General features: G+C 40.9%; 1 protein-coding gene across 6 annotated transcripts; it reads right to left on the bottom strand.

The window, feature by feature from the left end:
* Positions 1-550: 550 nt before the first annotated feature.
* Positions 551-24,251, bottom strand: TPST1 (tyrosylprotein sulfotransferase 1). 6 transcript variants are annotated; one of them, XM_066563521.1, is made up of 7 exons: positions 24,040-24,251; positions 17,529-18,471; positions 11,754-11,952; positions 3,784-3,834; positions 2,934-3,009; positions 2,034-2,081; positions 551-1,097 (listed from the first exon to the last, which is right to left on the bottom strand). In XM_066563521.1, exons 2-5 carry the CDS (start codon positions 18,383-18,385, stop codon positions 2,965-2,967), a joined length of 1,152 nt encoding a protein of 383 aa, XP_066419618.1. In that variant the 5' UTR covers positions 18,386-18,471; positions 24,040-24,251; the 3' UTR covers positions 551-1,097; positions 2,034-2,081; positions 2,934-2,964. The 6 variants fall into 6 exon arrangements, with proteins under 6 accessions (XP_066419618.1, XP_066419619.1, XP_066419620.1 ...); XM_066563522.1 differs by having other exon boundaries at positions 551-1,094; positions 2,936-3,009; XM_066563523.1 differs by having other exon boundaries at positions 2,939-3,009.

The raw sequence follows: 24,251 nt of genomic DNA, 5'->3' as shown, positions 1-24,251 counted from the left end.
AGAAAAAGCAAAACTCTGTCAGATCCAGAAGCCGAGGAAATACAAATGTTTTGGCACGAACTCCTCTCCAAACCAGTGGGGAAGGTTGAAACTGGCTTCACCGCCTTGAACCAGCGAGGGGAGCAGAAATTGAGCCACAACGCCCATGCCAAAAATAACTTATGGAAATAATAAATGTTCCGTAAGATCGAAACTTCAGGGTACAACTCACAGCAGCAGTTTTCCCCCAGCAGAGCATCTCTGAACAAAATTGCTGTTAAGGAAAAAAATTCAGGAGTCTAGAATTACCTACTTCTACCTGCATCAAACAAATCTCACCTTATACCTCTCAGTGGGACACTCCAATTTACTATTTCTTCATCACCCAGCTATTAAAAGCAAACAAAAAGCATTAAATTGCAAACCTTAAAATAAGATCCAAACTCAGGACATGAAATCATATCTTCCCTCACATCAATATCTTGAATTATTACTAACACATCAATATCTTGAAATATTTAAATCTTAAGTTGGAAACAAGACCATTAATTAAGAAATAAATAAACAAAAATCACATTTAAAGCATTTATTTTGAAAAATAAAATACAAAAGATCATTGAATTGTAATTGTACATGTAATTTATCAACTTTTTTTTTCTTTTTAAATAAAAGATATTTAACATTTTTCACATATGAATAAAACAAACAACTTTTCCACCAAGAATCTTTCAGGACAAGCACAGACCACTCTTGAAAGCTTTGTACATTTAAAACCAAACTGCTACAAGAAACAAAAAAAATCTGAAGATGAAGCCCTGTAATTAAAACAGAGGAGCAATTTCAGAGACAGGCATTGCTTCTGCATTTTTTAAAACCTTAAGAAAAAATAGTTGTGCGAATGTAAATGCAGTTCTACATTAACATCTGTGATTTTTTTTTTTTTGTTTTTGTTTTTTAACAGGTTTACATGCGCTCACAACAGCAAAATTTGGAACAAAAACAGATGAAAGAAAGAGGAGAGAACATTCTGAAGAGAGCAGGCCATGAGCAGCACATCTCTGATGCCAGGGGGACAGGCCTGAGGGATCATTCCCATGGAAAAGGCAGCAGCTGATCTTCTAAGGAAAAAGAAATAAAGTTATGTTGGAGCTGGCAATATTCAGCTTTTTATCCTGGACAGCATTTTGGAATTACAAATATTGCAGAATTAAGAGTAGCCACTGTTGTCTCAGCAGGTGGAAATCACTGCCAGGACAAATCCCATTGTAGAGGAATGGGGCTGCTTTGTCCCTCCTTTATCATTGAGAGACTGCTTGCAGCATGGTGCAAAAAAAAAAAAAAAAAAGAATATATATTGATTTTCCACTGACATCCCAAAGCCTTGTGACCCAGTGGGAAGCTATGCTGGGAAGTTCCCAGTTTGGTTTCTTCAGACAGAAATATTGCAGGTTGAAACCCATTTTTCAGAGCTAAGTGGCAAAATGAGGTTGATGCTTTCATTATTTTAAATTGACTCTGTGAACAGATGATGGTTTCTCTATTGATTTCACAGTCAAGGTCTGTAATTCATCTCTGGGAAGATTTTAGAGCCATTTTTTCTACACAGAGCAGTGCTTTTGGCTAGATTTAGGGTGTTCATATTTATGGCCACATAAGGATCTATTTTGGGGATATTTGTAGGGGACACTGCTTTGGGCTATTTTTAAACTGGATTTAAATTTTGCCATCTTTTGTTGTCAAGCCAGAACATCTGATAGCAGAAAAATCCTGGATTAACACAGGAAATCTTGTATCACTCATTCCTTAACTGGTCTGGAATTTACTCAGTTCCCTGCAAAATTTTGTCACTGTTTATTCAGTGACTAAAACGCAGCTTTTTGAAAATACTGACTACAATATGTTAAATCAAATATCACCAACCAGTTCATCTTTAGCAGCTTCTTTTAAAAAACATATCTTCATATTTATCTTATCTATGGAGTTACAGAAGTTAAACAAAAATCATCTTAATTTAAGAACAACAAATGAGCAGAACTGCAATGCTCTTTTAATACCTTCTGTGCAAGAAATGTCCATTTTATCTTCTATTCCATAGGTTCAGTCTGTCAAAAAAATAATTAAAATGAAATTAGCTATTTTACATTAGAGGACAAAAATATCAGTACCAATGTCTGTTCTCCAAACCTTTGAGCTCTTTAGTTACATTATGTTAATATTAAAGGACAACACTGTCAGCATCAATTTGATCAGGTTTTTATGGTTTAAGGAATATTCCTTTACTCTTCTACAGTGCTTATTTTTGTCTTTTGGATGGTCTGTCTTTGCTATGGATAAATCTGCTCAGATTTTGGTAAATACTGTATTTAAACCAAGGAGGTATTCACCTCCTGGAATTTAGCAGGAACCTCCCTATCCTATGGAGTGAAGAAGGAATTTATCAGAGTGGTTTTGGGTACCCCAGGATAACTGAAAACCACAAACAGCATCATTTAACTGATACTGTATGCAAACAAGGATTTCAAGGATTTAACCCAGGATTTATTCAAAATCAAGGATTTTTTTTTGCTAGCACACCATCTATACACGGTGTGCTCAATTCGGAAGGATCTCTCTGCATTTTCCATAAATCCCTCTCAGCAATATTTCCCCTCCTGGTAAGGCACACCCCATTCCTGCAGCTAATCCTGCAATCCCAGCAGCAACCCCAGGTGGAAGTGAGCCCAGCAGCTCCTGAGAATTGAGCAGCACACATGGAGCAGACACTCAGTGACAGGGACAATGCTGCAGCAACAGGGCTGGGATGGTTCTCCAGAGCTGAGCAAAGCAGGAGCACTGAGTGATCCAAGCAGGCAAAGAGGCAGGAAAAGCCAAGCCCACGTTAGAGATCACACAAAGGCTGCTCAGAAAGGTTTGGTGGCCACAGCAGGGTTATTTTCTGAAAACATCAAACACACACTACAGCTATGCCTCTTTACTGCTCCACGTTCATTTTATCTTGCCACGAGACTTCCTTTCTACTGTCTTCTTTGGCTGGAACAAAAGAAATCAGTTTTCCTTTTAAATCAAATTATTTTTATTTGAACAAATGGAGAAGTTAAAATGCTTTGTCTGTGGTAGATTCCTTGGTATTTTAAACCTGTTCAATCCCTGGAAATGTTCAAGGCCAGGTTGGACAGGGCTTGGAGCCACCTGGGATAGTGGAAGGTGTCCTTGCCCATGGCAGGGGGTGGGAAAAAAATTATTTTTAATGTCCCTTCAAGCCAAACCATTCTGGGATTTTACAATTCCAAGGAGCTGACGACAAAGAACAGCATTTGGGGGTACCAAGTTGTGAATTTTCAATAAAACCTCAAGTTCCATAGCACACTTGATTATTAAATCAAACCACCCCTATCCATGGCTGGCTTTGTTGACTTTGGTAACATCTCTATTTTTAAAATCTCTCAGTATTTATAACTCTGCCCTCTGCACTAGACTTGCTTTAAACCAAGATAAGAAAAGATAAAGCTCCTCTACAAGTAACAAACTTTGCTGTTTGGTCCACAAAAGAGGCTCAATTTTTCCTTCCATTTCACAGCAATATTGGGCAGCCCAGGGTGACAAGCACCACTCTTCACTCTGCAGTTACACACGGACTCAGGAGAGGCTTGGGATGCTGAGTTCAAGGTTCCACCTCATGGATAGTCAGCAAATCTCACCATGAATCAGAAAATCAAGCTCATGAAGAAGTGGTTTAGAAAATAAAGGCTGTTTGATATCCTTTGCTGCTACACCCACAAAAAGGAAATGAATTCAATACTGTACCTGTGGCACTTCTTTGAGGAAGTCAGGAAGCTGAAATTCACCTTTATAGACCTGGAAAAACAAACAAAAATTTATGCTACTCAAAGACCTCGTTCACTATTGTTTGAAATGCTGAAGAGCTTGTTAAGGGAAAGAGAAAAAAAAGAAAATAAGTTTTGTGTTGTTAGCATCCACTAATGCTAGAACATTAAATATTCTGGCATATTGTCTTCTCTCTGAAGGATAATTTTTAAAGGCTCATTGCTTCTGAGAATAAACATTCAAAGGACAAAAAAATTATTCTGTTCTTTCATTTTTCCCAAACCAGAAGTATACTTGAAGAGTTTTACATCCTGTCTACTGTAGCATGAAGACTGATCATCCCAATGCCATTACTGTGATCTTGTGTAATAATTCCAAAATAAAAATTTAAAAAGGGCACAAACCTATTGGAAAAATTCCCTAAAGCCAGGAAATGGGAATGGAGCTCCTCCAAACCTACACAGAAAAATTCCCTAAAGGCAGGAAATGGGAATGGGGCTCCTACAAACCTATTCAGGAAAATCCCTAAAGGCAGGAAATGGGGCTCCTACAAACCTGCACAGAAAAGTTCTCTAAAGGCAGGAAATGGGAATGGGGCTCCTCCAAACCTCCTCAGGAAAGTTCCTAAAGGCAGAATATGGGAAGGGGCTCCTCCAAACCTACTCAGAGAAATTCCTAAAGGCAGAATATGGGAAGGGGCTCCTCCAGACCTACTCAGAAAAGTTCCTAAAACCAGAAAATGGGAATGGGGCTCCTCCAAAGCTACTCAGAGAAATTCCCTAAGCCAGGAAATGGGAATGGGGCTCCTCCAAAGCTACTCAGAGAAATTCCCTAAGCCAGGAAATGGGAATGGGGCTCCTCCGAAGCCTCCCTCTGAGCTGCTCTCCCTGGTTTGTGTCACAGGAAGGAGCTCCAGGCAGTCAGGGCATGTTTATCACCATTTTCTCTGCTCTGCCCAGTGCACATGGCCAGAGCACAAAGCCATGCCCAGCTTGTCAGTATTCTGCAGTGGCCTGGCACCGCAGCTGAGCCAGCTCTGAATTTCCTGCCCAGCAGATTCTGTTTCAGGATTGGATTCTCTTCCCAACCCACCAGGCTTCACTGAGAGCAGGAATTCCTCCACACCCACGCTGTGGCACTCTGATATTCCATGTTTAGATAAAACAGGAACAGCTCTCATCTGTATTCAGCCAGGGACCAGTGGCATTCCCACAGGGGAACATTAAGGAAAGTCACCCTGGCAGAAATTCAGTGTGTGGCTATTGGAGCCTTGCTCCACTATAAATATTTATAAATCAAGGAGAGGATTTTTCATTTTGTGCTTTTATCCAACAATTAAAATGCAGGTTGTGTCCTGGAAAACAGGAATGGAAGTTACAAAACAACATTGTCACAGCAAAAATGTTCCAGAATAACCTCAGCAAGGGTCACAAGAAAAACCAGGATTTTGTGTTAGGTGGTGCTGATGCTGGAAGGGACAGACAGGAACCATCTCCTTTTCTGGGAATTCTTAAAACCAATTAATCCTGATGGTGACAGCACTTTGTGACTGATTCAGAACCAGAAGGACAAACCAGAAGCCTCCTCCTTTCCTTCTCCTGCAGTTCTGACTCAGTCTAATTTTTATATTGCACATCTCAACTTGTATCTGCTCTAAGAACTTCCCCTTCGCAGGAACAGCATTGACCTGCAATAAACACCTAACAGCAGATGGCCAAGATCAGCAATATTAAGAACAATGTCACTGAAAAGCAAATATTTTGAGGGTATTTTATATTATATTGACATGAAAATCTCAGCATTTACACAGCACAATTTACCAAGGCAAAGCCAAGCAGTGGCAGGCCCAAGATGAGGTTTAACACAAATGTTGGTTCAGAACTGACATTACCTAAGGGCTGGATTTGTCAGGAGGAGACTGCATAAAAACTGGTTTAAAGTAGCTCCAAAAACATAAATGGTCCCTTTTGAATCAAAACCCAGGGATCAACAACAATCCAGAAATTCTAAAAACAATGATTCCATCTGCAGCCAAAGAAATTAAAGAGGCTTCAGACTCCAAATTCTTTTCTGACCAATTTGTAAGTGTAGAACACATCACTCACTGTGGCATTACAGACAGAAGCAGGATATTGGAATTATTTCCAGTCTAAGCAAGAGTTCAGTAAATTGAGGAGAAATGGGGTTTACCATTTCTAAGGGAATTATTTTGCAAGTGCAAATGGAATTCCAGAAGAGGGGGATCTGAAGCCTGTGTCAGTTTGTTGCTCAGTGTTGGCAGTATTCAAGCTGTTCTATTAAAAAACCAAAACACATTCTTATAGCCAAACTGAATGGATATTATTCTCAAAAAGAGTTCAGAAAACAAGTTTCACATCCAGTTGCCTGAGAAAACCCCTTTAAACACACAGGGAGAACTTCAGAACACAAATGTAACCTATAATTCTTCTTTATAGAAGATTAAAGCATTTTTTTTCACCCATTTTCCTGTCTGCTTTGGAAAGAGTCCCATTATATTTGGTCAGTTCCAGTACACAAAAATAATGGGGTTTTTTGTAAAAGTCACCCTGCAGCCAAGTGTGCTTGGTAAACTTTAAAATATCCAAGCTGTAGAGGATAAGATGTTTAATTGTAAAAGGAAAAAAAAAAATAAAATTAAAGAACACTGGAAACACCAGAGCTGAGCCCCTTTCTAGAACCACTCCACAGCACATGAAGTGCTCATCTTCCAGATTTTCCTGAACTTTTAAGGCAGCTTTAAAGGTTTACACAATTCTTCACCTCTGCTGGGCCTGCCAAGGAAGGGCCATGAGAGATGTAAATGTTTACCCAGGAGGGACAACACAGAGAGCAGGATCTTACACAGGCCCAGCAATGGCTGCCAAAAGGCAGCTTCCAACCACACCTCAGTTTGCATTTTGGTTGGGAATAACTCTCTTTATGCATTATTAATCATCTTTGTGCTGAGTTAAAGGGTTTGAGGTTTTGTTTTTGTTGTAAAAATGAGATAGCAGCACCTCTGGAGAGAAACAATGCAGTTGGGAATCCATGTGTTGGAAGAAACACCCACTAAAGGGAGTATTAAACAAATTTAGAGGACACTGAGAAAGTCTGTGCTGTTGTGGTCACATGGAAGATGGAATGACCCCCAAATTTTTGTTTTAAATAGCAGAGAAAACACCCACAAAGCCAAATACCTTTATGATCAGGGTAATCAGTGAAAATGGAGATGCAGGGCCCTGAGCAGCTGGGCATCCAAACACCTCTGAGAGCACAATTACCCTCATCCCTTAGGATAAATACACTTTTTACCTTTATCAGAGATTGCTCCTGCCCTTAACACCTCAAAGAGAAACTCCTGAAATCCTGCTTGTCATGGATGTTTTGACTCTGAACAGGAGATGGTTCCTCACAATGTAAACCAGGCATGAGACCGGAGTGAGCAAACTCTGCTTTTATCTCCAGGTGTTGGCACCAGCTGAACATAAAACACCTTGAGCTGGACATAAAGCAGGGCTGGAGAACAGCTTTGGGCTGGCAGTAGAAGAACCACTGTATTCACAGAATTCCCAGAATCACTGGGTTGGAAGAGACCTTCAAGATCATCAAATCCAGCTCAGCCCCAGCACCTCAACCCTGGCACCCAGTGCCACATCCAGGCTTTGTTAAACACACCCAGGGATGGGGACTCCACCACCTCCCCAGAGAGACCATTCCAGAACTTCATCACCCCTTCTGTAAAAAGCTTTTCCTAATATCCCACCTATTTGAACAGTGCTGGTGAAACCACAGCTCCTCCTCTGGAATTCTGCAATTCCACCTCTGCATCTCTGCAGGACAGGGAGCACAGCTCCATGAAGAAGTTAAATAACTTACTGGAGTGTGTATTCCCAGCATACAAATTGATTTAGGGGGAAGGATGTGCCAAAGAAAACCTGATGTAATTCATGACAGATGGGAGAGGAAACCACTGTGCCAACCATAACACACCAAAGCAGCTTCTCCTGGGGGCAGGCAGAGCTCTGCAGCTGGGAGCTGCTCTCTCCTCTTCTGCTGGGCTCTGGCAAACTGAAATTCACTTTTACACCATCTCACAGTACTGATAAGGACATATCACACACTGCTCTCATGAGGAGTGAAGCACTTTTGTATTTCACCCCATAGAGACTGGGCTAGCAGCTCACACACAGATTAATTGTATTTTCTGCAGAATTTGCAGCTGATAATTTCATTTACTTCAGGATGCTGATTTCCTCTGTGTTCAGGATGTAGAACCTGTTGAAACTCTAGGAGAGAACAATAAGTAATTATGTATCTATAAGGAAGGAACCCTTGCAGTGATAAATGAACAGATCAGCAACAGAATTACAAGAAAACCACAACACATTCAGCGAAGGCAAAATCCCCTCCTTGGAGGGGTCACAGGCAGAGCACAGCACAACCCTGGCCAGAGCTTGCTCTCCCTGCTCTGCATTCCTTAACTGAGACAAGAGAAACTGTCAGAAAAGATAATATTGTCAGGCTGCACAGAAAACAGATCAACACAAAGTTCATGGCTTTTTAGTGAACACAGCAGAACAATCTGCTGGACTCATGGCTGGCCCAGTGCAGGCCCTGTTTTATTTCCAGAGATGTTTTATTTCCTAGCACAGCACAGGGAGAGCAGCACAAGAAGAGATGAAGCTCCCTTCGTGCTCTGTTAGCTCCTCCAGCAAAAGCACAGATGTCAAAATACAAACCCAGGTTGCTTCTTGTTATTTTTGTGCCGTGCTGCAGGAGCACAGAAACCAAACCTCAGCGTTTTGGTGTCCTCCACAGGTTAGAGGCAAGTGAAAAATCCAAATTTAGCAGAGAGCACTGCTTCCCTTGCATTACCCACAAGGAGATAGCATTTCTAATTTAAGCACTGTCCTTTAGCTGGACAAAATCATCATTTTGTCTCCAAACTGAATTACAAGAAAAAGATATTTAAGCTGTACATATGGAAGTCACCAGCAGGGGACAGAAAAGGAGAAAAGAGGAATAAAGAACAGCACTTGAGTGTTCAGAAAGCTTAGGAAATGAATATTTTGCACCACACAAGCCATCTCTTTCCATTTTTCTCCAGTACCAGCCCTTGGTTTAGGAATTTTTACACTGCTGGTTCTCACTTCCATGATTAAATGCAGCAGCTTTAAATTGTTGAGCATTATTTTCACTGTTAAATGCAATTTGTGGTCTCTTCCAAGAAGGGACAGATTTTGCTCAGCTTTAGAAGTCTAAACTTTATCTGTTTTCAATGAATACAATTCAAGTTCTGTGTTCACTTTAAAGTCTTGGAGACCACAAATACAAATATAAATATAAGAGAGCTGCTTCCAAACACAAAATGAGCCAATAAATGCTACAAACAAGATCCAGATATTCTTACTATGCACTGAAAAGCAATTTTGGAAAGATTTCCTTTGGCCAGCTTCATCCATATTTGAGATACCCAGTACAAAAGCCTGTGAAAGGCTATCCCAGGTGAAGAAATTTAAAGAAAGCAAGAGCAACAGAAGTGCTCCAGTGATTTACAAATTCACCAGCTCAGAGTACACAGGAACACACTTAACTTGCCAAGTGTCAGCTCCAAAAGGCTGGAAAAACCCAGATTTATTTATTTTATCCATTTAAATAAATGCTTTTTTTTCCTTCCAGGTTGCAGCAGCAGGGAATAAATTAGCACAGGTTCCTGGAGGAGAAAGGAAACCCCACAAGAGCAAACTCACACACCAGGGCCTGAAACAGTCTGAAATCTTTATGTTCCTCTGTTTTTAAAGAAATATTCAAAGTTTTGAAAATCAACCATTTTGAACTCTCTTGCTTTCAGCATTCATTCAGAACACCTCCTTCATTTTATCTGTACAAACCACACATGCAAATGGAATTTTGGCAAAGAACAAGCGACTAGAAAAATCTATACTGGGTACTATAATAAACAACAAAATTAAAAAGCTGTCTGGGGCTGTAAGTAAAGCTATTAAACTAAAATAGCAGCCAAAATATTAATGAGTGTTCCATATGTCTGCAATATTTAGATCAGCTTCAGTTTTTAACAGCTGCTCTTAGCCTCAGTAAACAAACAAATTATCCTTCAAAGCAAACTTGGAGAAAGCCTCAGGAAACCCTCAGCCTTTGAAATTAGGTTTTCATTTCTTTAAAGTTGCCCCTGACTTTGTTTCTTACCTGAATTCTCTCTTGTGTTTTGAAATCAAATCCATTTCAGCAAGAGAGAGAAATCCAGACCATTTTTACAGCTTGGCCTGAGCTTGCCCCACACAAGTGGAGGCCTCAGAAAGGTCGAGAGGCTGTAAAAACCTCTGTCAATTTTATCAGTGAGACACAACCAATCAAATTTGCAATTTCTAGTACTGAACACTTAATTTAACTGCAGACAACTTCATTTGTTTGTGAGCCTTTTAAAACAGGGAACTTAGAAACTGTAACCAAAAAGGGTGGGTTACTTTTTCCATGCTGAGCTATCAGATACTAATTTAAAAAACCAACCTGCCAGCCTTTAATACACTGATTATTGATTAATGACATTAAAAAAAAATAAATAATGCAAGAGTGTTTAGGGACTTCACAAACCCCAATTCCTTTTTCATTCCTATCTACCCCATCAGTATTCCAAGCAGCCTATGCAGGATCACAAGGCTGGTGAAGAGAGTCCTTTGAAACTGTTTAATTCAATTTTTTTCCCTGATTACTCTGCTGCAGCAGTCACCTTCTTTTAATAAACTGTGTCCAAAAAGAACAGGAGCAGAGTTATTAATTCTATTTCCAACAATGGTAATGAGTTTTTCAAGGGATACCTCCAGGGATAAACAGCTCTAATAGCCTAACTACTCCAATTCCAACAACATTAAATTCAGACTCAAATCCTTAAGTTTAGGTTAATCAGCACCAGACCTTTCTCCATCTTTGGGTTGTTCTACAAAGAATTGGAAAATCAGACATTTTGATCATTGTGGGCTGTTTTCTATGGGTCATTTTCAAACCCTACTGAGTATTTGGGGTGTAATTTTGGGCCAGAGCTTCTGCCAAGCCTCATCTATAAAAAGCTGAGCTCGTCCATCAAGTTTGAAATCCAGACAAGAAAACTTTTCCCACTGTTAATTATGACTCAGTCTAATTTTTATATTCCACATCTTGATTTGTGTCTGCTCTAAAAAACTTCACCTCTGCAGGAAGAGCATTTAACCCAAATAAACACCTAACAGCAGATGGCCAAGATCAGCAATATTAAGAAGAACAATGTCACTGAAAAGCAAATGTTTTCTATTATATTATTTTAATATTATTATATTCATTATATTAATCATATATTACATATAATATATAATATATTATATAATATATATTATAATATATAATTATATAATATATATTATAAAATATAATAAATTATAGAATATATATTATAATATAGTGATATATATTATAATATATATAATATATATAATTTATATTATAATATAGTAATATATATTATATTATATTATATTATATTATATTATATTATATTATATTATATTATATTATATTATATTATATTATATTATATTATATTATATTATATTATATTATATTATATTGACATGAAAATATCAGCATTTACACATTTACAATTCACCAAGGCAAAGCCAAGCAGTGGCAGGCCCAAGATGAGGTTTAACACAGATTTTGGTTCAGAACTGACATTTCCAGTTCCCCAACTTTCTGTGCATTTCTCAGGAGGTTCAGCTCCACACACCAAGGAGCACAGCTCAAGACCCCAAAGAATTCTTTCATTTTCACCCAAAGAAAAGAAATTGTGAAGCAGCAGAAAGGGTCAGAAACAGACTCCAAACCCCCAGACCAAACACAAGCTCCTGCTCTAGAGCTGAAATGCACTGAGTCAGAAATTAAACCCACAAAAGCCTCACCCTCCTCGTGTTTTCCACCACTTTCTGATCTGGCTTCCCATAATTGGGGGGGTTGGCATAGGGGTCATAGCCCAGCTTGGCCAGCATGGGGGCAATCACGGGCATGTCCTGCAGGACATCAGCTGGGATCTTCCCCACCCACTTGGACAGGGCTTCCACATTCACCGGCTTGATCACTTGGTCAGTGGATCTTTCAACCCTGGGGAAGGAAAAAAAAATATTATATTTTCCATTATTAATGATTTCATTTTCATTTTCCATTATATTCTTTCCATTATTCCATTTCCAACCAATTACTCTTGAAGAGCATTAAGACCTTTAGCTTGTTTTGTTTGGTTTTTTTCCTCCCATTGTTTTTCTTTCCCTCTCAAAATTTCATGTTTTCTACAGAGCTGATGGGAAGTGAAGTTTTAATGAGAATAATTTGCACAATATTTGCAGATGCTGTCAGGTTTAGCCGCTCACACTGTGCTGAAACAATTTCTTCATTCCGTAAAAGCAGCAGAGAAAGCCCAGGGACTGTTAAGTGAAAAGTAAACCCACATCTACATATAAATCTGTTTTCCCACTGGCAAATTCCCACATTTGCTGTTTAATTGTCTGGGATGTATTAAAAGCTGTATTCTAAATTCCAATCCATGTGTTATTTCTTCTCACAACCATTCTGGGGTTCATTTTTTTTAACCTGTTTAATAAAAGAGAGACCTGAGATGACAGAAAGCTACAAACTAAAAGAAATATTTTCCATAATCATTCCTTTGTTTGGTCTTTACACAGATCTTAAAGGCAAGTGCACAATTAATGTCATATTTAGAAAATCATTGATTTCTTGTTCATTTAAGCAACAGTCTTAATGTAATTTTCATTTTTGCTCTACTTTTGTGGTGTGTTTTATTTTTCTAGGGAAGAAATCTGGCACTGCTTTGTTCTGTCTTTATGATTGTAAGACACACAAGTTCTTTACTGTGCTTATTCCTGGAACAGAACTCAGGCTGAATAATTGAAAACTCCCTGAATTTTTACTCTAAATAATTTAAAACTTTTTTTTTTCCTGACCTCAGAAAGAGTTTGGACATTACTGGATATATAAAAGGAATATTTCTGTCTGCCTCACAGCTGAGCACACAGCAGGCACCAGAGTTCACCTTGTTCCTCTTTTCCACTCCTCAGCAGAGCTAAAATCCTCCCAGGCCAGAGGAAGGAAATCACTCATCCAATGCTGGAAGGTGAAATCATTTAAATACAAACAACAAAGAACAAACCAGACAGGGAAATGCTCATAAGGAAACTGTCTTGGCAAGCAGGGCCTTCAGATTGGTGTTTTATGGAAGCTGAAAAGGAGCTGACAAACAAAAAAACCTCTAAAAAACACCCAGAATTTTCAGCTTTATCCTCTTCAGAGGATATAAAATTTGAAATAAAAATTTGCAGAGCCTCAAACCAAAGGCAGGAGCTCAAAAGGGGATTTGGGACCAGGAGTTGTGACTAAATTTCAACATTCTGAGGGTTGTTAGACTAAGTTCCTAAGTCTGCATGGAAAATTAAAAAAATTTTTGTGATCTTTCTAATTAGAAGATGAGCATCTGACTCCACATTAAATTAGCAAGAAAAGAGCTGCTAAAAATTGAGAATTAGAAGTTCAAAGCACCACAACAGGAGTCCAGAGGTGGATTGGGACACTCAGGAAAAAAACATCACGAGGTGTTTGAAAACAGTAAAATTTATTTATGGTCCTTAGGGCCAGCCAAGCCCAAAACCTCCTCACCAAAACTGCAAATTGATTTGAGAATTTAAAATCAGGGTGGCACTGGGAGAACCAGGAAATGAGCCTGGCTAAGAGCTCGCAGGACACCCCAAAAATGGGTGCTACAGATCAATCTGAGCCCAAATTTGTCACACCCTGGTGTCATTCCAAATGTGTGTTTTGTCCCTGTGTCATTTTAATCTTTGCTAACAATGCCCTCAGCATGAAACATTTCCTGGTGATTGATAGCAGGGACTACATTTAGTAGGGACTCCCAAGGACTGCTAAAAAAATCCACTGCTAAAATCCAACTGATAAAAAATCCACTGCTCCACGTTTGGGCTGGGTAAATCCTTCTCAAATCCTTCCCCGTGCTTTCAGTTAAGGTGGGAAGGAAAATAAAATTTGTGGGAAGGAAAAAAATCAATTTGTGGGAAAGATTCTTCAGATGAAGAATTTATGAGGACTGTGAGGGAAGACAGATTGGGGGCAGGAGGAAAGAAAAAAATGTAAAAATCCAAACAGAAAAAAAAAAGGGAACAGCAATTCTTGGGAAAATTGATTATATAGCAGTGATTCCAGCTCTAGGAAGAGTTTCAGCTTTGGGAAGCACACAGGACTAACCCCAAATAATTCTGCATCTGTACCAGAATCAAACGAGAGCTGTGTACTAAATATAGTAAATTCTGAAGTAATTCTGCCTAGACAGCTATTTCCATAAAAACCCTAATAAAAACTGCTCTAGAGGGGTTGACATTTCTTTACATCAGTGGTCAGCACAGCTGCTTCCACTTAGGCAAAAGCCAGAGCTCAATTAACAATCCTGGTTAGAGCATGGAGTCCACAATGAATTCCTTCAACAGCCACGTGGGCAGGGACTTGAAAGCCCAGGAAATCCCCATTCCTACAAATCCTGCCCTGCACATCCCTACAGCCCCTCCAGTGCTCCTGGATAAAAATCCAAACAAGGGGTGAGAAATAAATTCTGAATATTTATTAGGTAATTGCATGGTTATAAAGATCTTTTAGTGACACCGTGATCTCGTTCTCAAAATGATTTTAAATATCTCAAGATGACAAAAATTTGTCAGATTTCTTTTCAAAAAATATCTGCAACAATTAAAAACATCTCCAGGCATCCTAGGCTGGAGCTGAATCTGCAGTGGGTGCTGAACCTGTCTGCAAGACCTGGGGGTGTTCCAGGAGAGTGAGGGATGATGAAAGCAGGGGGCTCTGCTTGTTTCCAGAAGTTTTTACACAATTTCCCAACTGGGAGTGCCAAACCCAGCAGGCATTCACTGGAACAAGAGCATCAGCCTGGGAAATCTCAAGTTTTCCCTGCACAATTTCAACTGGAACCTCAAACACACAACACAGGCATCGAAGGTTTGGATGTTCACAGGTTTTCTGCAGCCCTTGAAGGGCTGAGTCACTGAAATCATTATCAAATCCTGCAACTGAAAATCAAATTTCACCACCTACTGCAAGGGTACTGGATTAGATAAAGCCACCCCAGACATTAGAGCCATTTCTCAGTCTTTCTCCACCACTGCCAGAGCCTCCTAAAGTCAGAAACTGCTTCCCCAAATCATCTCCTGAGAGATAATAAAGGCATCAAGAACTCTGGGACCAGAATGAATTGAGGGTCACAAGAACATGTCCACGCTCTTTTGTCTTAAATGGGAAGGTTTTACTAAAAAAATAACACATTATTATTATTATATTTACTAAAAATAAACACATTTTTGTGTTGTTATTATTATATTTACTAAAAATAAACACATTTTTTCTTTCTAAAGATTGAGAAAATGGCTTTGCTCAAGCCATTTTCTTAATCTTTAGAAACAAATATTCTCAACTCCTCACAGCCCATTCCAGAAGATTTAATAAGAAATATTAGTAAGAATTCAGTAATGTGATTGAATTTTACAGTATAAAAGTCCATCAATTTTTAAAAACACCAACCTGGAAGCTGTAAGGCAGTAATATTTTACTATAAATGGGATTATAGAGTTATTTTTTACTTAAAGCTTGACAACCACCAAAATAAAAAAAGTAAAAATAAGTTATCTCCACTCAGGTGCTGCTGAAGCAGCCACAAACCCCAGGAATGAGGGAGAAGTTCCCATGTGGATCAAATTCCAGGCAGGTATCACAGGGCCCTGCTTCAGGCTAACATTTCCACGTTTTCAATCTGCTACTGAACAACACTGCCAAAAAAAAGGGATGAGATCCCTTCCTGATAAGCTGGGAACAGTGGAGGCTGTTGCTTCAGTGGGAATGGTGATGTGAAACCTCCACAGTGTAAATATCTAATTGTTACCTGAGTTTAAAGTCCTCTTTGTAATCACTGGTAATAATTTTATATTTGTTTTAAATCAAATGCCTTTGCAATATATTAGAAAATCCACAGATGTGTTCCTAGGCATCAAATAAAGGAAATCTCCCCATTTTTATTTCTCAAAAGTGGAGTTTAAATAACTAGAATTACTATGTAACAGTCTGTGTGTGCTTGCTGTGCAAGGTGCCTCTCATTTAGAAGCACTTGGCCAGTGCTGAATATTCCAAATCCAGGAGCTGAGTAATTTAACTGGGCAGCCCTTGCTGCTGGAACAGGGCTTCTTGTTCAGGATTTTAAAAATGAATCTGGTGCCTTCAAAAATAGGAGGAGTGTCAAAATTTGACATTTTTCTCTCTCAATGTAAAGATGAAACAGCTTCTGCATTTCAGCTGTTCAGCTGTGAACAATGGCAAAGAAACCAGAGTAGTTTAACCACAGAATAAACCAGATTCTCTTTTAACAACACCCATCTAGTTTTCCTAAGCAGAGCTGAATTTTGGATTCTGAAAGCAGCTGAATCAGGGGCACAGATGGCCCAAGAGAACAGTGAAAGATCTGCTTACAACAAGGTTACTTTTCACCAAAATGTTTGTCATTTTGGGAGCACATGCCAGCAGAAAAGCTGCCAGCTCTGCTTTCTATTCTCCTGGAGCAGTTTCTCCACTTTCCTGGAAGAGGATGTTCTTGGCAAACTCAGCTCCAAGGCCATTCCTGCACTGACAACAATATTGCTGCTGAACTCAGAGGGTGATGTGGCTGGGATGGGGACACCAGGCCAGATAAAACAGCTCAGGTTTATTTAGGGCCACAGAGGAAAGCAAAGCTCCTATCAGATATTCAAATTCACCTTGGCTTTGACTCTTAAAACTTTGCTCATATTACACAGTAACCAATCTGAGACTGCAAACTGTTCATTAGCTGTGATTTTTATCTACAAAATATACTATTTTGTATATATATTTTATATACTATTTTAGCTATATTTTATATACTATTTTATATTTTTATATACTATTTTAGTATAGTATAGTATATTTTAATATACTATTTTACTATATTATACCATATTTTATGTACTATTTCACTATAGTATACTATAGTATATTTTTATATACTATTTTACTATAGTATACTATATTTTTATATACTATTTCACTATAGTATACTATATTTTTTATATACTATTTCAGTATAATATACTACATTTTTTATATACTATTTCAGTATAATATACTACATTTTTATACACTATTTTAGTATAGTATACTATATTTTTATATACTATTTCAGCATAGTATACTATATTTTTATACACTATTTCAGTATAGTATACTATATTTTTATACACTATTTCAGTATAATATACTATATTTTTATACACTATTTCAGTATAATATACTATATTTTTATACACTATTTCAGTATAATATACTATATTTTTATACACTATTTCAGTATAATATACTATATTTTTATACACTATTTTAGCATAGTATACTATATTTTTATACACTATTTCAGTATAGTATACTATATTTTTATACACTATTTCAGCATAGTATACTATATTTTTTATATACTATTTCAGTATAATATACTATATTTTTATACACTATTTTAGCACAGTATACTATATTTTTATATACTATTTCAGAACAGCACGAGGCGAAGTACGAAGGCTCATACTCACTTGGAAAGAGAAACCCCCCCAGCTTTTCCAATCATCTCCTCGTGGTGCAGCACTGCCTGGTTCCAGGGGATGTGCAGGAACTTGAGCAGAGTCCTCATCCACCTCTCGGGGTGCAGCACCAGCTGCTCGTAGTGCACCAGCATGCACCTCTGGAAGCCCACCTCCATGCACTGGTTGTACATGGTCTCTATGGCCCGGTTCCACTTGGTCAGGCAGTCCCTGTAGCTGTTCAGGTCAAAGCCAGCTATGGTGACCTTCCTGGAGATCATGGAGTGCACGGAGGCGCGGCCGTCCCGCACCATCAGCAGGAATTTGGCGTTGGGGAAGATCCTGGCCAGGTAGGTTAAGGATTTCAAAGCGAAGGGATCCTTGTTGCACAGGTAGGGAGCGGGCTCGCCGTGCTTGACGATGATCTCCAGCAGGAAGGCCTGCATGGCCGAATCCAGCACCTCGTCCGTCACCCCGGCCTCGTCCAGGCGGATTTTCTCCTTGCTGGACCTGGCCCACATCTGTTTGACAGCCAGGATCCTGGGGATCACCCTGGTCTCCTCCCCGCAGCGGACGTCGGGGTGCGCGTCCAGCATGGCGCGCATCAGCGTGGTGCCGCTGCGGGGGACGCCCCCGATGAAGATCAGGGGCATGTCCTTGCTGTAGGGCAGGCTCCTGTTGGCACTGCCACCACCGCTGCCACCGGGGGCCGTCCCCGTGGGGGCCCTGGCGCCGTCCCCGCGCGGGGGCTGCCCGCGCTCCTCCATGCGGTGGTGGCACTCCATGGCGTGCTGGCCCAGGTAGAACACGGTCACCGAGCTGATCACCAGGCACGCCAGCAGCAGGTTCTGCTTCAGCTTCCCCACCATCTTGGGAAGCACCAAAACACCTCCTTACTCCAAATTATCCTCTAGTGCACGTGCCATGGGGAGCCCAAGCCCAGATAAATTAAGGTCTGGAAAGAGGAGGGAAAAATTAAAAAAAAAAAAAAAATTAGAATTTTTTTTACAACAAATTACTTTTCATGAGATGACACAATAAATTACACTTGGAATTACTTTTTCAAGAGGTGAAACAATGAGACAAGAAATTATTCTTGGAATTACTCAAGGAATTACTTCTCCAAGAGATGAGACAAGATTAAGTCTGAAACCCCAAAATACCCAAAATAAAAGCAAGGTTTCTCATTTCTTTTTCAAAAAGAAATTTCTGAATTTCGTAAGTTTTTAATTTCTTTTTCTCATTTCTTTTGTAGTTCATAAAACTGCATTATTCAAAAGTAATTTTCATTTCTACAGATGAGAAGAAAAAAAATTTAGATGATTTCTAAATATGCATAAGAGTCTGAACAAAACTTTTAGATAGAGAATAGTTTCAAAATCTGTCTGTTGAATTCCATTTCCAAGAAGGATTAAGAACATGCCATGTTTTAGAGGGAATCTCAGAGATTATATCAAACACTGGCTTAGACAAATCTTTATTCTGCTGCTGGATGACTCCACCTGTACCTTTATTTTTCCCATTTCTAACAGTTAATGCAGAGACAATCATGTACCTGTGTTCTGCAGTTCACCTGCTTTGGGTTTTCAGATCAGGTGGGCTGAAAACTGACTCTTGCCAAAATTCCAATGAAATTAGCGCTCTTCCCAAAATTCCAATGAAATTAGCGCTCTTCCCAAAATTCCAATGAAATTAGTGCTCTGCTGGAATTTTAAGGAAGATCTGGCTGTTCAGGGCTGAAATAGCTCACTGAGCACTCAGAATCACAGATGCTTTTAATTGGGAGGAGCTCCAAGCCAACATTTGAAAAGATTGGCTTCGCCCAGGCTTTTCCATCCCTGTGAGCCCTGCAGGAACATCCCTGAGCGCTCAGGATCCTCCTGCCTGCTCCCTGCTGCTCTCCCAAGCATTGCCCACTTCACCTTTTCCTCCTGAAATCCAGTGGGGTTCACTCAGAAATGGCTGGTTTGAGGAGGCTCCCCAGCCCTGGGGCTGTTTCATGGGAAGGTGCAGGCAGAGGACAGAATTCCCAATTCCCAGCAGTGGGGAAAAGCAGGGAATTCCTGCTGGGTTTTTCTCTGCCAGGGCATCCAAGAGAAGGTTTTGCCCTTCCCATTAACAAAGCTTATTCCAATCAACAGCTGTCACAATGCTCCGCTCAAAGTTCAGTTTTTAGTCTCTTTTACCAAAATTAAACTCAAATATAACTCAAAAGATTAATTCCCTTATTTTCCTGTGAAGTGGCCAACACTCTCTGGCCAGAACACCACTCACAGGAACAATTCATCCTCTGTGACAAGTTTCACTCTACTGACATACCTCTCCTTGCTTTAACTGGACCTTAAATATCTGAACATTAAAAAAAAACCAACTCAAATTCCCAGAAATTTAAGTGGAGGTCATCTGAACAGTGCTCAAAAAGAAAGGAAAATAAATCATGCAGTTCATATTACCACAGCACCAAAAAACAAAGTTTCTCTTCTGAAAGATGAGCATGCAGACCTAGCTTGAAATTAGGAAAGGGGAAATTGTTCTGCTTAAAACCAACAAATAATACAGAATCTTTTAAAATTGTTTAGATACAGCACCCACTGGAGAGAAGAGTTAACACAGAAGAAACAGCATTTCAGCACAGAGCACACAAACCCTACAAATATTTACACTTCCTCCAATCCCTACCATTACTCAGTTTGAGTAAATGCCACAAAACAAATTTCCTCAGGAAGGAAAAAAAAAATCCTCCACAGAAACCTTCATCTTCCAAACTAAAACCTGCTCCTTGAAGATACACCAACATTGCCCAAATGCAGAAGTTAGGTAGGTGATCACTGGAGAAAAGCAGATCAAGGTCAAATTGAAGATTTATATTAGAATATCTGTTCAACCAAAATGAAATAAACCCAGCTTTAAGAACAAAGCTGAAGAACTCTCAGTATTGGAGGAAAGCTGGTGACTGAAGGCTGAAATCTTTAATTTTAAGCAAGTGATGACTCCCTGTGGGCACAATTCCAGCTGTGAATTCCAGACTGTGAGGAGGGTTCCTAAATTTCTGTATTGACTCCTCTACACCACCAAAATCCGAGCCATGTGGTAAAACTCCACACAATCACCCACAAACACCTTCACTCCATGCAGCTCAAACTTTGGGAAGCTCAAAGCTGCCAAAGTCTGCAAGACCATAAAGAATCAGGATTTAAGTGTCTTACAACCTTCTGCCCTGTTTTTTTACCTGGAGCATGCACTGCCATAAAAACCAGGGCTCTGTGTGTCAGGAAAACCAGAGAGGAGCAGCCAGGAACAGCTCCTCTCACAAAACTCAATTATTCTCCAAGGCAGCAAACTCCCCCGTGTGCCTGAAGTTCCAGGGAAAGCTTTCTGGGATGAGGATGACATCTGAAAGTTGCTGCCCTTGTGCAAACAAACCCCACCTTCCCTCCTCCCCATGAGTAAGTGCTCTGGAGAGCATCTGTCAGCCCGAAGGGTTATAAAAGTTATTATTGCTCTGCTGTTAACAGCAATTAAACTGACGGCGTTTCAAAATCACAGCAGGGCAATCAGCAAAGCCCTCTGAGCTTTGAAATGTTGTGGGGTTTTTATCTGAGAAGGGCAAAGTGCCACTCACCTTTCAAGCACAGACAGCTTTTATTAAAAAAAAAATCCCAGAACAAACCCCACAATCACCCAAACAAACACAGCCCCCTCACACAAAACAGGAGCTGAGGAAGTTGTAGAAAATTACAATGGCAGAGAGGCCTTTGGCAGCAAGCTTCAAGTGCCAGGATAAGAAAGAATTCCCACAAAAATTTATGTGGAACTCAAAAATAATAAAAAAAAAAAAAATTAAAAATTAGGATCTACAAGTTTCATCACAAGACAGTGCAGCCAAGCAGAATTGTCTGTAAGTGGATTTTCTGCCCAGAAAAGTCAGGCCTATGAGTCAGCCTCAGATGATGTGAGCACAGCAGATCTGACTGCACTGCTTTGTTTCCTTCTCCTGCTCACAACTCATCCTCCTGCCCTCCCCTCCACGCAGCAGGTCAAGACCTTTTTCCTTTTTCCTCAAGTTCATCCAAAAAAATGTTGAAAATGTTGAGCTTAGTCAAGAGGCAAGCCATCCATTTGTGTTTCATGCTAGTTTGGGGTTTGTTGGTGTTTCAAGCATTCCCTGCAGATGAATAAAAGCTGCTCCACTCCCAGGCTGTGAGGGGGAATCCTCTGGAGCTGCAGAGCTCAGCCTTTCCCTGTGCAGGCTGGACAGGGAGCAGCTCCCTTCTCCTGCTCCAGCAGAGCTTTTCCAGGCCTAAACTGAGAGGGCAGTGGCATCATCCATCCCAAAATAAAACACAGCCCCAGATATATATATATATATATACAGCATTTCTCAGTGATTAACTTGTCCTCTGCTTCCATGGCCTGAACTCCTGGCTCAGATTCTGACCATCAGATCTCCTCCTAGGAAGAGCACAGCTTGGATTTTATGGGATTGGGTTTTGTTTTTTTTTTTTTTTAATGGGGTTTGTTCCTGATTTTGTTCCTGATTTGTTCCAAGTGCAGTGAGCAACTTCCCCTTACAGCTCCCACTACAGGAATGTTTTCACATATTTGCATTCCCTTGAACTCAGGCTTTTATGATGGGTTGGTTGAAATGTAAAGCTCTGAAAAATGTAAAGGGCCAGAGTTTGAGCTCAACTCTCCTGGGAGGAAAGGTCACACTCAGCTCTGTGTCAACAGGGCATGAGGCTCCACAGGCATTCTCAAAACAAAAACCAATAAAAAAGGAGCTTTTTGTGCCAGAAAGTAGGAGCAAGAGAGAAGCAGGGGAAGGGTTCATAGCATTGGAAAGCTGTCTTTCCCCTCATGTGCTCCTACCACGCTCCTAGGATTCCTGTTCCTCTTCAGGGAGCTGCTCAATCCCTGATTCTCTGGGGCTATGACAACAACACCCCCTCCCCACACAAGGCTCTGTGGAGCAGGCTCCGAAATACACCCAGCAGAAACAGAACATTCTGAGGCACAGCCTGACTACTACACCCAAAACTGCAAAGGAAATGCATTTTACAGTGCCCAAATTGAAAATATCCCAAAGTGCTGCTATCCATCATCATTCTGCTGGAGAAGGAGAAATGAAAATGTTGTTAGGACTTAAAAAAGTAAATGTCAACTCTATCAGTTTCTTCCCTGCCTCTTCCTGCACCTTTCACTTTTTCTCCCTTAAAATAAATACTGGAAAAGCAGCAGGTACTGGGAATTCTCAAGAATCACCCTCAAAACAACACATATTTAGAAAATTAAGAGTTATTTCTTAGAGGGACATCTCCCCTAAGCTCTTTCAGCATACCTAAATGAAAGTTTCCTTATCAGGGAATACAACACACAACTATTTAATAATTTCACTATTTCTATTACAACCACATTATACAGAGTATAAAAACCACATACTCATACTTATGCATTTCAGTTTTGTTATCCAAGCACTCAAAATTAAACACTTTTAGGTTTTTCAACATTTAAGGCCTCTAAACTGACTTCAAAAATCACATAATTAAAAAGTTCTGCTTCAAATGAAAGGAAATATCTTTATCTATTCTGCTCTACTGACATCTAGAATATATACAGCAAATTGTCAGGATTTGCATAGAAAATGGTCAAAAAAGAGTTACCAACATGTTCCTGGTTATGCAAAAACAGTCTGTTAATTTCTACAGTTCCTGCTGGAGAACAATTCAACAAAAGGAATTTCACTGGCGACACACAGAGGCTTTGAGCTCTCTAAAGTTACACATAAAAGAAGAAAAAAGGGGAAAAAGAGAGGAAAAATGTCACACTGAGAGCAGATGAGTTCTCTGTGCGCTCCTCAGAGGGGTTTCAGCGCTCCGTTCTACACCGAGGCACTGCGGAGACTCAAACTCCTCAGGAACAGCCAAACCACCCAGATCCACAGAAATTCGCAGGGCACACTCACAAAAACAAATGGAAATCGCAGCGGCCGCAGCAAACCCACTTCCAGCTAAGCGACAGCTTCAATCTCCCGCTATAAACGATCAAATTGTGAAACGATCAAACGGATGGGAACAAGCTGCTCTCGGGAGGGGAAAGTGTCCCTGGAGCCCGTGTTAGGCTTTTCCCAGCCGAGCCGCTCCGTACCTGTCCGCAGGTACAGACCCAGCGCTCCCGCACCGGCCCGGTGGCCCCTGCCCCACCGCAGCCACTCCGGGCCCTCCCCGGCACCGAACAAAGGCACCGGGAGCCGCTGCCGGGACTTCTCCCGCCCGCAGGGAAACTTTGGCAATGCCCCGGCTGCGGGTAACGAGCAGCGGGCCCGGCCCCGAGCGCATCCCCGGGGCTGCCCGGCCCGCCGGGGACCGAGCGGCTCCTGCGGCCGCCTCAGGCCGCGGCCCCCAGCCCCGAGTACGGCCGGGCCGCGGGCGGGGCAGGGCGGAGCGCGGCGGGCACGGGGAGCGGAGCGGCGGCCACGGAACCGCCCCGGGCTCGCCCCAGGTGCGCGGCGGGCGCGGCCCCTCACCTGCGCTGCTGCTGCTGCTGCTGCTGCCGCCGCCCCCGCGCCCGGCTGGAGCCGCGCAGCAGCGGCACGGCCGCCCCTCCGCCGCTGCGGCTCCGCTCGGGCACCATCGCAGTGGGCAGGGAGCGGGATGGGAGCGGGAGCGGCTCCGGTTGCGGGATAAGAAACGGGAGCGGCTCCGGGAGCGGCCGCGGCGCCGCCGCCTCCCCTCAGCC

This window comes from Molothrus aeneus, chromosome 20, assembly GCF_037042795.1.
Source record: "Molothrus aeneus isolate 106 chromosome 20, BPBGC_Maene_1.0, whole genome shotgun sequence".
NCBI lineage: Eukaryota > Metazoa > Chordata > Aves > Passeriformes > Icteridae > Molothrus > Molothrus aeneus.
This window is presented reverse-complemented; position numbering and strand designations above follow the sequence as displayed.

Bases quoted from the DNA above. Each gene is read 5' to 3' on its own strand.
- TPST1 (XM_066563521.1), bottom strand. From the start codon at position 18,385: ATGGTGGGGAAGCTGAAGCAGAACCTGCTGCTGGCGTGCCTGGTGATC. The intron at 11,953-17,528 runs GTGAGTATGAGC...TTCCTTCCCCAG, and splicing joins GGGGGGGTTTCTCTTTCCAA to GGTTGAAAGATCCACTGACC. The intron at 3,835-11,753 runs GTGAGGCTTTTG...TTGTTTTTCCAG, and splicing joins TGGTGGAAAACACGAGGAGG to GTCTATAAAGGTGAATTTCA.